A 13,262-nucleotide genomic window follows, 5' to 3' on the forward strand; every position below is an offset into this window, starting at 1 on the left:
GTTATATGGGATGTTTTGAAGGCTCAATACAGGACAGCCACTCAGAACAGAGCTCATTTACATATATCAGTCTTACAGGCACAGTAACAAAAACAGGTTTAATTATCATTAAAAAGGCTGTAAAATACTCTTGTAGAAATGAATTATGGTGCATAAAATACAAAAATCTCTTAAGTGGGGAGAAGAAAATTAACTGTAAGGAAAAATGAAGATATGGGCCCTTTAAAGAGAGTTTAATGTGTTTAATGTAAACACTGTTAAAGTTTCTAAACTGTTCACTCTCCAGTCCATATATGGTCACTAAGCTGCAAGAACAGCCTGTTTCAGCCTGGACTGCTTTTTGAACAATTGAGGGCAGCCAATCAGAACACAGCTCATTTACATACGCTTGTGTTCAAAGGTTTGGAATCACTTTTCATTTTGCTATTTTTGGTTATTATAGATACAGAAACACGCTCACCGTGCAGATTTAACTGCTCCAGACAATAAATAAAGTGTTACTTGGAACTTAAGACTCTGACTTCTTTACAGTGGTGTCGATAGGAACCAGGGGTCCCAATGTCTACAACACAAACATAGACATTTTATTTACTATCCAAAACCACCAGTCAACCTACTTGTTTTTGACTGTTGTGTTCTCAGTGAAAACTAACTTGTAGTTAAAAACGTATTGGTAGTTTATTTTTATGGCGCCTTTCATGCACTGCCGTCATTCGGGATGCTTTACAAGTGATAAAATACAGTCATTTAAAAAGGGAAGGAGAACAGAAACTAAAAATGATTAAAACATTTAAACAGTAGGCTTCCAAAGAGAAGAGTCATTACATTCAAAATCAAGTTAAAAGTTAAAAATGATGATTAAAAATCAAATAAGAAATTAAATCAGTGTGTTAAAGTGCCGTTATGGTGGAAAAAGGGCTAGAAACGCTAACAGTGTTTAAACTGCGCTGAAAGTTTCTGTCCACAGGCCGTCAGGCTGGTGAACACCTCACTGACTGCCTCTTCCCCTCCCACTGTGAACTGGTTTAATCTCGCACTCAATAACTGCGCCTTACCTACACTGGACTGCTGCTGTTAGAACAACACTGTTTACATCTGTTACTGCACAGAATTACTGCACAGAACACTGTTGTTTACTGTTTACATCTATTACTGCACAGAACACTATTGTTTACTGTTTACATCTATTACTGCACAGAACAGTATTGTTTACTGTTTACATCTGTTACTGCACAGAACACTATTGTTTACTGTTTACATCTATTACTGCACAGAATTACTGCACAGAACGGTATTGTTTACTGTTTACATCTGTTACTGCACAGAACAGTATTGTTTACTGTTTACATCTGTTACTGCACAGAACGGTATTGTTTACTGTTTACATCTATTACTGCACAGAATTACTGCACAGAACGGTATTGTTTACTGTTTACATCTATTACTGCACAGAACGGTATTGTTTACTGTTTACATCTATTACTGCACAGAACAGTATTGTTTACTGTTTACATCTATTACTGCACAGAACAGTATTGTTTACTGTTTACATCTATTACTGCACAGAACACTATTGTTTACTGTTTACATCTGTTACTGCACAGAACGGTATTGTTTACTGTTTACATCTATTACTGCACAGAACAGTATTGTTTACTGTTTACATCTATTACTGCACAGAACACTATTGTTTACTGTTTACATCTGTTACTGCACAGAACGGTATTGTTTACTGTTTACATCTATTACTGCACAGAACACTATTGTTTACTGTTTACATCTGTTACTGCACAGAACACTATTGTTTACTGTTTACATCTGTTACTGCACAGAACAGTATTGTTTACTGTTTACATCTGTTACTGCACAGAACGGTATTGTTTACTGTTTACATCTGTTACTGCACAGAACAGTATTGTTTACTGTTTACATCTATTACTGCACAGAACACTATTGTTTACTGTTTACATCTGTTACTGCACAGAACGGTATTGTTTACTGTTTACATCTATTACTGCACAGAATTACTGCACAGAACTGTATTGTTTACTGTTTACATCTATTACTGCACAGAACACTATTGTTTACTGTTTACATCTGTTACTGCACAGAACAGTATTGTTTACTGTTTACATCTGTTACTGCACAGAACACTATTGTTTACTGTTTACATCTATTACTGCACAGAACGGTATTGTTTACTGTTTACATCTATTACTGCACAGAACAGTATTGTTTACTGTTTACATCTATTACTGCACAGAACACTATTGTTTACTGTTTACATCTGTTACTGCACAGAACGGTATTGTTTACTGTTTACATCTATTACTGCACAGAACACTATTGTTTACTGTTTACATCTGTTACTGCACAGAACACTATTGTTTACTGTTTACATCTGTTACTGCACAGAACAGTATTGTTTACTGTTTACATCTGTTACTGCACAGAACGGTATTGTTTACTGTTTACATCTGTTACTGCACAGAACAGTATTGTTTACTGTTTACATCTATTACTGCACAGAACACTATTGTTTACTGTTTACATCTGTTACTGCACAGAACGGTATTGTTTACTGTTTACATCTATTACTGCACAGAACACTATTGTTTACTGTTTACATCTGTTACTGCACAGAACAGTATTGTTTACTGTTTACATCTGTTACTGCACAGAACACTATTGTTTACTGTTTACATCTGTTACTGCACAGAACACTATTGTTTACTGTTTACATCTGTTACTGCACAGAACAGTATTGTTTACTGTTTACATCTGTTACTGCACAGAACGGTATTGTTTACTGTTTACATCTGTTACTGCACAGAACAGTATTGTTTACTGTTTACATCTGTTACTGCACAGAACAGTATTGTTTACTGTTTACATCTGTTACTGCACAGAACGGTATTGTTTACTGTTTACATCTGTTACTGCACAGAACAATATTGTTTACTGTTTACATCTATTACTGCACAGAACGGTATTGTTTACTGTTTACATCTGTTACTGCACAGAACAATATTGTTTACTGTTTACATCTGTTACTGCACAGAACAGTATTGTTTACTGTTTACATCTATTACTGCACAGAACACTATTGTTTACTGTTTACATCTATTACTGCACAGAACAGTATTGTTTACTGTTTACATCTATTACTGCACAGAACACTATTGTTTACTGTTTACATCTATTACTTGATGCACTTTATGAACAGCTGCTCTACATATTTGCACACACACACTTGTAACTTTAATTTTATTTCAACTTTCATACTGTACATTTTGACTTTTACTTTTTACTGCTGTTTTTAGAGTTATTCTTATATTTTCTTTTTTTATTCTCTTAAGATTATATTTGGTGAATGGAGCGACAGCAAAGTAAGAATTCCATTGTACAGTGTAACTGCCTGTTCTACTGTACATATGACAACAAAACTCTTGAATCTTGAAAGCTGCTCAAACAAGAACGTTTTGATCCTGGATTTATGTGTCCAGCGTCTGAGCTCTTCTAAAGCTCTCTAGCAACTGGGTCCATTTAAGAGCAGCCTTCACCTTCGGCAGGACCCACTGACTAGTTCCTAATGATCTGAAACTTCTGCTCGGCTCACATCGCTCAGAAGATCCGATAAATACACTGGCCCTACGCCACTGAGGGGTTCATAGGCCAGTATTAGCACCTTATGGATTTCAAAAATGTAAACAATTTTAGGCAAAAACTTTCTTGAAACGATTGTAAAACAGCGTCTGAGACATCAGGCAGTGAATTCATAACCATTTCACGTTAGAACGTTCTGTGAGGGAGCTTTTAGAGGTGGACGTCTGGTTCCTATCACCACCACTGTGAACAACTCTGACTTGGTTTCTCTAGAACAGAGCTTTTCACACCAAACCACCCCAAGTCCTGGAAACATTATTATTGTTTATCCATGAAATTCTTCTTGTAGTTGCTAAAAACTTTTGCAAAAAAATTTTTAAAGCATTTCTTATTCATTGAATCATCCAGGAATTTGGAGAAACACACCGTATATCTGTAAAGGATGAAGAGAGACCAGAAAGTGGGCATATATTTTTAGATATTTGCAATACATTTCAAATGCATCGCAGTTTTGAAACATGGTTTGACTGGCAGAAGTTTTCGTCGTTTTCCAGTTTTTGAGATCAGCTGAAAGCGCCTGTTGTCCTTTACGTTGTGTGTAAATTTCATGATGATTGAACTAAAAGAAACGGCCCAAAACGACATGGAAAAACGTCTGGTTCCATTGACTTACATTAAAAGTAAAGTCGGTTTTTTCCTTCTCCTGTAAAGTGACCGTTTTGGAGATGCGAGGTTTTCTTCAGACGACAGCGCCGTACAACTTTAGCCGTGGAGAAAAGCCATTTGACTACGCAAAGACCTACTTAAGCACTCAGATGGTTCTTTGAGTTGTGACGGTTCCATATTTAACCAGTGACTTTACTAAAGAGCCCCTGAAGATCACCTTTTTAAGGGTGTAGAGCCGCTTTGAACTTTAAAAAGGTTCTTCTCGCTCACATATCTCATTTACAAACGTAGTTAAAGAGGTCGTTTGACGGCTTCGCTCTAAAGACATTTATTTGAAGGAGCTCAGCTTCTTCAGAGCAGCACTGCAGCGAAGCATCGTGAGGTTGTGAGATCGGGACTTTCCCTCAAAACCACAGCAGTCATTCAGTTCTGCTTACAGATCAAAACTCATCATATTTTTTCCTGTTTATACGACAACGTGTTAAAAAGTGTGGAATCACTTTACCTTTATGGCATTTGGCTGACGCTCTTATCCAGAGCGACTTACAATTGGATTATTTTATACAGGTAGGCCAAGGTGGTGTTAGGAGTCTTGCCCAAGGACTCTTATTGGTATAGTGTAGGGTGCTTGCCCAGGTGGGGGAATGAACTCCAGTCTACAGTGTAGAAGGCAGAGGTGTTACCCACTACACTGACCAACCACTTGTGCTATTAATAATAGTTACTTTATGCAGGGATAGCTCATACAGTGTAAATTAAAATAGACAATAGAAGGTACTTTAAAATGTTTTACTTAACACCTGGACGACCAGGATGGTGTTGTATGATAAGTAATATACTTTATCACATATTAATAGTAATTTATCGATTATTATTGGTTGTAGGCAAAAGTTTGGTCAGATTTCAGCATATTGAGGAAAACAATGAAGCATTAACATAGTTAAGTGGGTTCTCTGTAGAGGATGTGTTCATTTGTTTTCACTTAGAGAACCGAGAGGCGCTATAATTGGACCTAAATGACCCCATTTGTGTATTTGAACGTTGCTTGTACTTCTCAGGATGCAGAAAGTGTTTGCATTGTAAAACTGATTCGTCCGTTGCTCTTCATTTGCTGTTGCTCACATCAGACAATTTGGTTAACAGGCTCTTGTGGTAATAAAGCTGGGCAGATAAACCACCGGGAATGTGCAGGAGAATTCAAATACAACATTTGAATGGCCAACAGACAAAGACAGAGTCTCTGTTAATCAGACTGTCTGCAGATCTTGACCCCTTACTTGACACCTTACTGTTTTGTATTGAAACACCGTTTTCTAAATGAAAGGCCTTCGATGAGCATCATACCGTTTTAAGTTCTAATTAACCCCATAAATGGTCAGGGCCAAACCAACAGGCCCAAACATTTCGTTGCTGTCGGAAGAAAACCTTGTATCTCCATTTTTGGCATTTTGACATAATTTGAAAGCATCTGTTAGTCTTTACATTGTTTGTAAATTTTATGATGAATGGCCTTAAAGAAATGACCCAAAATGACTTGGGAAAAATTCTGGTTCCATTGACTTGCATTGAAAGTAAAGTGTGTTTTTTCCTTCTCCTGTAAAGTCACTATTTTGGAGATACAAGGTTTTCTTCCCACAGCAGAGATTTATTACACAGTCTTATAACCTAAAAATACCTCAGCCAGTTTGCATTGAAGTCCCTGTAGTAACTGAATAATAAGCCTTAGTATGTAATAAGCCTGGGGTTTAAGAGTTAATGCAGGCTTAAGGTAGGTTTACATTAAAAAGTGGCAACGAAGGGTTTTTTCCACCCAAAGATCAGAAACCTTCGGCACCAGAAAACCGGAACTATGCCTGATCCACTGGCCATCAGTTCAAGACTGAAAGTTCCAGCTCGATGGTTTTCGGGAACTGCTAAACCACCGTTTAACTTTTTACAACGGATGTTGTCACAAAGCAGCTTCACAGAATTCCAGAAAAGACAGAGGTTTAACAAGAATGTAAAAACCCCCCGGTGGGCAAGCCAGGGGCGACGGTGGCAAGGAAAAACTCCCTCAGAACTGAGGAAGAAACCTTGGGAGGAACCAGGCTCCCCAGGGGGGACCCAACCTCCTCTGGTCCAACTACCTACAAGTGATTATACTACCAATATTAATAGCAGTGGTATCACATTTCTTCTTTTTACCCTGACCCCTTGTTTTCGAGTGTCACCCTAACCCCTCGGACCTGAGTTACAAGGGGTAGTGGTTAAAATCTTGCCCTATGAAATGGGACCTTCAAATAAAAAAAATTAAAATTGCTGCATTAACAGCTACTAGCACTGCTCTGTAGGCAACCTGGCTCGTCTTCAGGACAGCAGAGAAGGGTAAAGTTCAGCTCCTCACTGAAGGGCTTTAGTTATATTTAGGGCATCGTAAGACAGTTATTTATTATCATCTACCGCTAATTCTTTGGTGAAGACTCGAGTGAGTGACGCACACACAGGGGAAGGACGAGGCGAGAAACAGCAGTCAGAGAAGAAAGTGAGTCAGTGAGGTTGTTTCACATGTCGTGATCTAAAAACAGAAAACTGACTATGAATGTTGTTGAAATACGACTGAGTTGTACTTTATTTGATTTGATATTCAGTTGTTGACCGTATAAGATGTTGATATACCTATTAGGCTACTTCACTAAAAAGTATATGGCACTGAATCATGATGCAAGTCAGACATTATGACGTTCCGGACTTTTGCTTGAGGAAATTTTCTCTAACTGAAACTTATTGAATTTGAATTAAATACTCCTGGCATAGTGGATGAAAGGCACATCTCCAGTTTTTCATAATGTTGCTTTACATTTATCATATTCACAGTGGTTTGTCCCCAATCCCAGTTCACTTTCTCTCTCCTCCATCGCCTGCCTGCCTATTCAGCTTCACGTTCCTCCTTGAATTGAAAATTTAACAGATCACTTTTAAAAGCGCCCTGCGTTCATCTTTCAAAGCCTTTCTAATCTTTCTTTCTCACAGATGGGGCATCCTGTTCTCGCACCCTCGGGACTACACCCCGGTCTGCACCACAGAGCTGGGCCGAGCAGCCACGCTAAGCCCGGAGTTCGCTAAGCGCAATGTGAAAATGATCGCTCTGTCCATCGACAGCATCGAGGAGCACCACGGCTGGAGCAAGGTTGGCCTCAAGAAATACGTAGACCAACAATTCCAAAGTAGCTATTAGAGATGCACCGATCATGAATTTATGGTTGATTGCTATTTGTTTACAGTCAAGTTAGCCGATGGACAACATACTTAGCCTTTTTTTTAGATTAATAAATACAATAAGTACTGGAAGTTAACTTTGTATGGGCTAAGTGAACACATGAAATACACTAGTGCCAGTACTTTCTGATAGCCAAGGTAATATAACAGTATTTTCATCTTTGATGTGCCAAACTGTTATTTTAAACAAAATCAGTTACCTATTTACATAATATGAAATCAAATAAAGCGCTACAGTGAAACTAAAAGGAAACTAACATTTTGGTTCAGGTGTAGCAGTGGCGTTAAAATACAGTGTGGGTGTGCCCACCTGGCTCACATTATTTACAAGAGGAAAGTCCAACATAGATCAAAATAAAACTGTCTGGAGCAAACATTGGCCCCTTCTGACTGTGCAACCCCACTAGCAGTGGTTTTCAGTCCAGGCCTCGTTGACCTCCAGACAGTCCTTATGTTTGTGCTGTTCAAGCTCCAAACAGACCAGAAACAGGTAAGTTAGTTGGATGGGTGGATGGATGGATGGATGGATGGATGGATGGACAGAACTTTATTTATCCTGAATGGGAAATTGCAGTGACACCGTAGCAAAACATATAATTGCACATAAACTTACATATCACACTGCTGTCGGAACAAAACCTTCTCCAAAATCATCTCCAAATTAGTAACTTTACAGGAGAGGGAAAAAACATACTTTACTTTTAATGTGAATCAATGGAACCAGACTTTTTGTCTGAGAAATTTTGGGCCATTTCCTTTGGTCCATTCATCATGAAATTTACAGACAGTAAAAAGGCAGCAGGCGTTTTCAAATGATGTCAAAAACTGAAAAATGACAAAAATGGAGATAAAATGTTTTGTTCTTACAGCACCGATATATTAGGCAGTAGTAAAGATGTGTCTAAAAATAGAAATGAGAAAAAAAAAAATAACCACCATCATCATCATCCAGATAGGGTCACGGTAGCAGTTGGGAGAGCAGAGAATCCCAGATGACCCTGTCTCCCGCAACTTTCTCCAGCTCATATCCAGGGACCTCAAGCCAATCCCAGGCAACTTGGAGATATAATCCCTCCAGCGGGTTCTAGGACGACCCCGAGCTGTTATCCCAGTAGGTCCTGCCTGGTACCCACCCACCGGGAGGCGTCCAGGGGTCATCTGGATAAGATGCCTGAACCACCTCAGCTGGCTGTTCTCAATGCGGAGGAGTAGCGGCTCTACTCCTAGCTCCTCCTGGATGGCTGAGCTCCTCACCCTTTTGAATAGAGTATAGCCAACCACCCTGCGAAGAAAGCTAGTATTCGCGATCTCGTTCTTTCGGTCATTACTCACAACTCATGACCATAGGTGAGGGTCAAGATGTAGACTGACTGGTAAACAGAGAGCTTTGCCTTATGGCTCAGCTCCCTCTTCACCGCTACAGTCTGATACAGTGACTGCATTAGTGCTGCCACCTGTCCCAGCCTGCGGCCGATCTCACGATCCCTCTTCCCATCACTCGTGAACAAGACCCTGAGATACTTAAACTCCTCCACCTGGGGCAAGTCCTTTCCCCTTACCTGGAGTGGGCATGCCATCCTTTTCCAGGCTAAGGCCATGGATTCAGACTTGGAGGTGCTGATCTGCATACCAACCGCTTCACACTGCAAACTGCTCCAGTGAGCGCTGGAGGCATCCATGTGATTCAGCCAAAAGAACATCATCTGCAAATAGCAGAGACGCCACCCTCTGGCCTCCACACATAATGCCCTCCTGACCCTGGCTACACCATGACACCATGAAAATCATGAACAGGAGTGGAGACAGGGCACAACCAGGGTCTAACGCTAACACTGCAAGGGTCCAACTTAATGCTGAGTATACAAACACAGCTCTCACTCCAGGAGTACATAGATTAAATTGGGCGTAGTAGTAGCCCCGGCACCCCATACTCCCGGAGGACCTCTCACAAGATATCTTGGGGAACACGGTCATAAGCCTTCTCCAAGTCCACAGAACACATGTAGACTGGGTTGGCAAACTCCCATGCCCCCTCAACAATCTGAAAAGCTGGTCCATTGTTCCACTTTCTTAAAAATAGGGACCACCACCCCGGTCTACCAGTCGAAGGGTACTGTTCCCGGGGTCCATGCAACATTGCAGAGGCATGTCAAAATGCCAATCTCAGCCCGAAGAGGCAACGTTGGGAGACCATGTGGGCCCACCACCTGCAATGTCCAGCATGGGGGAGCGGTGCAGTGCCGCAGAGGCAGTGGGAGATTGCAGGGGAGTCCTTGGTGGCCTAGGCCCCTGTGGAAGAAAATGACAAAGTTTTTTTTAAAGATTTCTCAACTCAGGTGTTGTAGGAACAAATTCTGGACTTATCAGGAGTCAGAAATCAATCATGTATAGCTAATTAAGCTACTAGTTAGCATGCTACAGCTAAGGCTGTGCCCTACCAGGGACACTGAAAAAAGTTGAGAAGTTGTTTACCTGATTCAAATGTGTAAATCGCTTCCACACAATTAAATACATATTCCTTTCCTGTTGAGCCAAGGTCCCGATCTGAATCATAATGGCTTAATACATTAATGAATTGAATCCAAGGGTCAAAGAAAGGAACCTACTAAGCTATGCAAGACACTGGCCCTCTAGTATCAGAGCTGATGTTCGCTGACTTGGTAGCTTTCATTCAATATTGACCAGGCAAACTGCTCTTTTAGCCATGGTTTAGCGAGGAGGCTAACTGCTAATGCTTTTTAGGACATCCTGGCCTACAATAATGACGAAACTGTCCCAGAATTCCCCTTTCCCATCATAGCAGACGAGAAGCGGGAGCTGGCTGTGGAGCTGGGTATGCTGGACCCTGTCGAGAAAGACCAGAGTGGTATGCCACTGACTGCCCGATGTGTGAGTACGACTGAACTACTTCTATGGCCCAATCCCAAGGCAGGGTCGCCTACAGAGCAGCGCTAGTAGCTGTTAATGAAGCAATGTTCTTTTTTTTTTTTTTTTTTTGAGGGTCCCATTTTGTAGGGTAAGACTCCAAAACAAGGGGTAGGGGTAAGAAGAAGAAATGGGATTGGGCCTATGCTTCTTTTCTCAGATTCCACTAATAAAAAGCATTTCTCTGTACTACCAGAGATGATCCTGCCTCTCCTGTTGTTTAAGGTGTTTATAATCGGTCCTGACAAGAAGTTGAAGCTGTCGCTCCTTTACCCGGCAACAACGGGCCGCAATTTTGATGAGATTCTACGGGTGATCGATTCCTTGCAGCTAACAGCACAGAAACGGGTAGCCACGCCTGTAGATTGGAAGGTGAGAGTCACAACTTCTATAAGGCCATCCGTTTGAAAGCCACTTAGCAGCAGATCTTTGCCATGATCAAAAATGTGGCTAACCACAGCTAAAAGCTAGAGGGGACCTGTTAGTGTTGCCAACCACAGCAGTACTACAGGCTTTACTGCTACAACTAGATATCTGTAGTGCAATTGAAGAAGAATCTCAAGGACTGAATTTGTACAAGTGTTTGAATCTCGTGGCCCTTCTTTAAGGGTTGGCAGTCAGTTAAAGGAATAGTTTGACAACAATTAAATCTATACAGTTTCCCTCTTACTCCAGATGTAGTGAGTCAGCTGTGGCATTCTTGGCACCCAAATTTTGCATCTTTAGTTTAAAGCTGGAGCTACAAGGCTGATGTTGCTAAAGAAACACTAGAAGTCAGTAGTCACCCAAATCTTTTCCATAAGAACATCTCTAAAACTGCTTGAATTGCTTCCACAGGCTTTTCAGTGCGATTTAGAATGCAGTTTGACTTATTACAAACCTCAAAAATGAACAAAACTCCTTTGTGTAGCTGAAAACCGTGGTCGCCTAGTTAAACAGTGTGGTCACCCAGTGGTTAAAGAGCTGCTTACTGCGTTCAGCTACACAAAGTCTCATCCATTTTTTAGTTCACAGTAATGCCGTGTCCTAAACCGCATCAACAGGTGTGTGCGATCTTAATAAAAACCTGGGTGTGGTAGAACTGAGACGTTTTGGGGCTGTTTGTGCAGAAAAGATTTGGGTGACTATTGACTTCTAGTGTTTGTTACCAATATTAGCCTCACAGTTCCAGTGAAGCAAAAATTGGAAACCAAATGTTTTGGTTGGAATATTGTGTACATACATGTTTATGCCAAACCATTCCTTTCAGATGACTTCAGTACCCTAATGATAACCAGCTAGAAGTGGGAAGCTTTTGGGATAAATCCTTTCTTTGATCTAAACCAAAAACATTAAAACATTAAACAAGAGCCTTTCCTTTGTCCAAAAAGCCCGGGGATCGTGTCATGGTGCCACCTAGCATCCCTGAGGAAGAAGCTAAGTGCATGTTTCCAGCTGGAGTGTACACTAAAGAGCTCCCGTCTGAGAAGAAGTATCTGCGCTACACGCCGCAACCATGAACACTCCAGCAGAGCACACGGTAACTAACCCCACCACCCCCAGATGACCAAAGACCTGGAGAAGAGAGGAAAACCGAGGTGATGCCCTGGATAAGCATAATGATAAAAGGGGTAAACTACAAAGCAGGATTCATGACTTAAGCCTCAAGTTCAGTTTACAGCAACCTACAGTATTTCTGAGCTCATCTCAAGTTGCCCTAAACTGAACCAGCTGGTTTGCTAAGCCATGACCTTTGACTGTCAAGCCATGCAAAGCACCTGTCAATCATGAGTGACCTACTAAAGAGGTTCCTGTTAACGGAAACCGTGTTGTTGACGTTCAGTAGCTTAGGCTGGTTATTTTTGACCAAACCACCAAAACAGACAATAAACGCACATACACTGCTGTTGTGGCTTCTTTGTGTTCAGTATTTCACCACCTCAGTTGCTCTTCTGTCTTCCTCTTTGATTCTACATCAGGGCTGAAAGACACATTTACATTTTAGACGTTCTAAGAGGGGAAATTTTACATGGTGCTTGTGCCGGTTGATGAGTTAGACCAATCAGAAGCACATAATGTACACCAGATACCCAGAGGGGAACCCTCATGGCCTTCTAATGATTTAATCTAATGAATTAATTCATATTCAACAGAATCATGCACTTATTTAAATACACTCCGCAAGTATTAGAGTGCTGCTGGTTGGTTTATTGATACATTTAGACTGGAAACACATTTTCTAAACCAATGCAGTGGATCTTCTTATGGTGTATGTTGAAGTTTACACGCATCCGTGTTTTGCTTTTCAGCGTTTTGGTTGCATTTAATTGAGGCAAATACATTGGAAGTACACTAAAGAGGTCAAGTGAAGTGAAAACAGTGTAGTACAGGTTTTGCTTTTCATTTTGCTTTGGCTGCATTTCAAGGAGGAAATTCGGTTTACAGTAGTGCACTGTGCCTTTAGTACATTTCAAGATGGGTCGTATTCAACACTAACATGAATTCAGCGTTGACTTTTTAAACTTGTGTTGTTGAACTGAATTCAGAACCATCAGGCAACTGTGTGAGCACACTTGCCCAGACTGGTGGGCAGCCCTATCCACGGTGCCCAGGGAGCAATTGGGGGTTAGGTGCCTTGCTCAAGGGCACTTCAGTCATGGACCGTCAGCCGAGGGGATAAGGCAACCCCCCGGTCACAGGGCTGGTTCCCTAACCTCCAGCCCACGACTGTCCCAAAGCATGTCAGAAGTGGGATTCGAGCCCACACCTCCGGGGAGACTGCGACCTGAACGCAGCACCTTGTTTTTCTGTCTGTCACTATGGAAACGGAA

The 13,262-nt window shown here is 41.0% G+C and overlaps 1 protein-coding gene across 1 annotated transcript in view; it reads left to right on the forward strand.

The window, feature by feature from the left end:
* Positions 1–12,337, forward strand: part of LOC108414843 (peroxiredoxin-6-like) — a 14,354-nt gene extending 2,017 nt beyond the window's left edge. The window contains exons 2-5 of the mRNA XM_017687746.2: positions 7,282–7,438; positions 10,270–10,416; positions 10,678–10,824; positions 11,823–12,337. Coding sequence (XP_017543235.1) covers positions 7,282–7,438; positions 10,270–10,416; positions 10,678–10,824; positions 11,823–11,951 — 580 coding nt within the window. The 3' untranslated portion in view covers positions 11,952–12,337. The remainder of the gene's footprint in view (positions 1–7,281; positions 7,439–10,269; positions 10,417–10,677; positions 10,825–11,822) is intronic.
* Positions 12,338–13,262: the final 925 nt, after the last annotated feature.

Source organism: Pygocentrus nattereri, chromosome 2, assembly GCF_015220715.1.
Source record: "Pygocentrus nattereri isolate fPygNat1 chromosome 2, fPygNat1.pri, whole genome shotgun sequence".
Taxonomy (NCBI): Eukaryota; Metazoa; Chordata; class Actinopteri; order Characiformes; family Serrasalmidae; genus Pygocentrus; species Pygocentrus nattereri.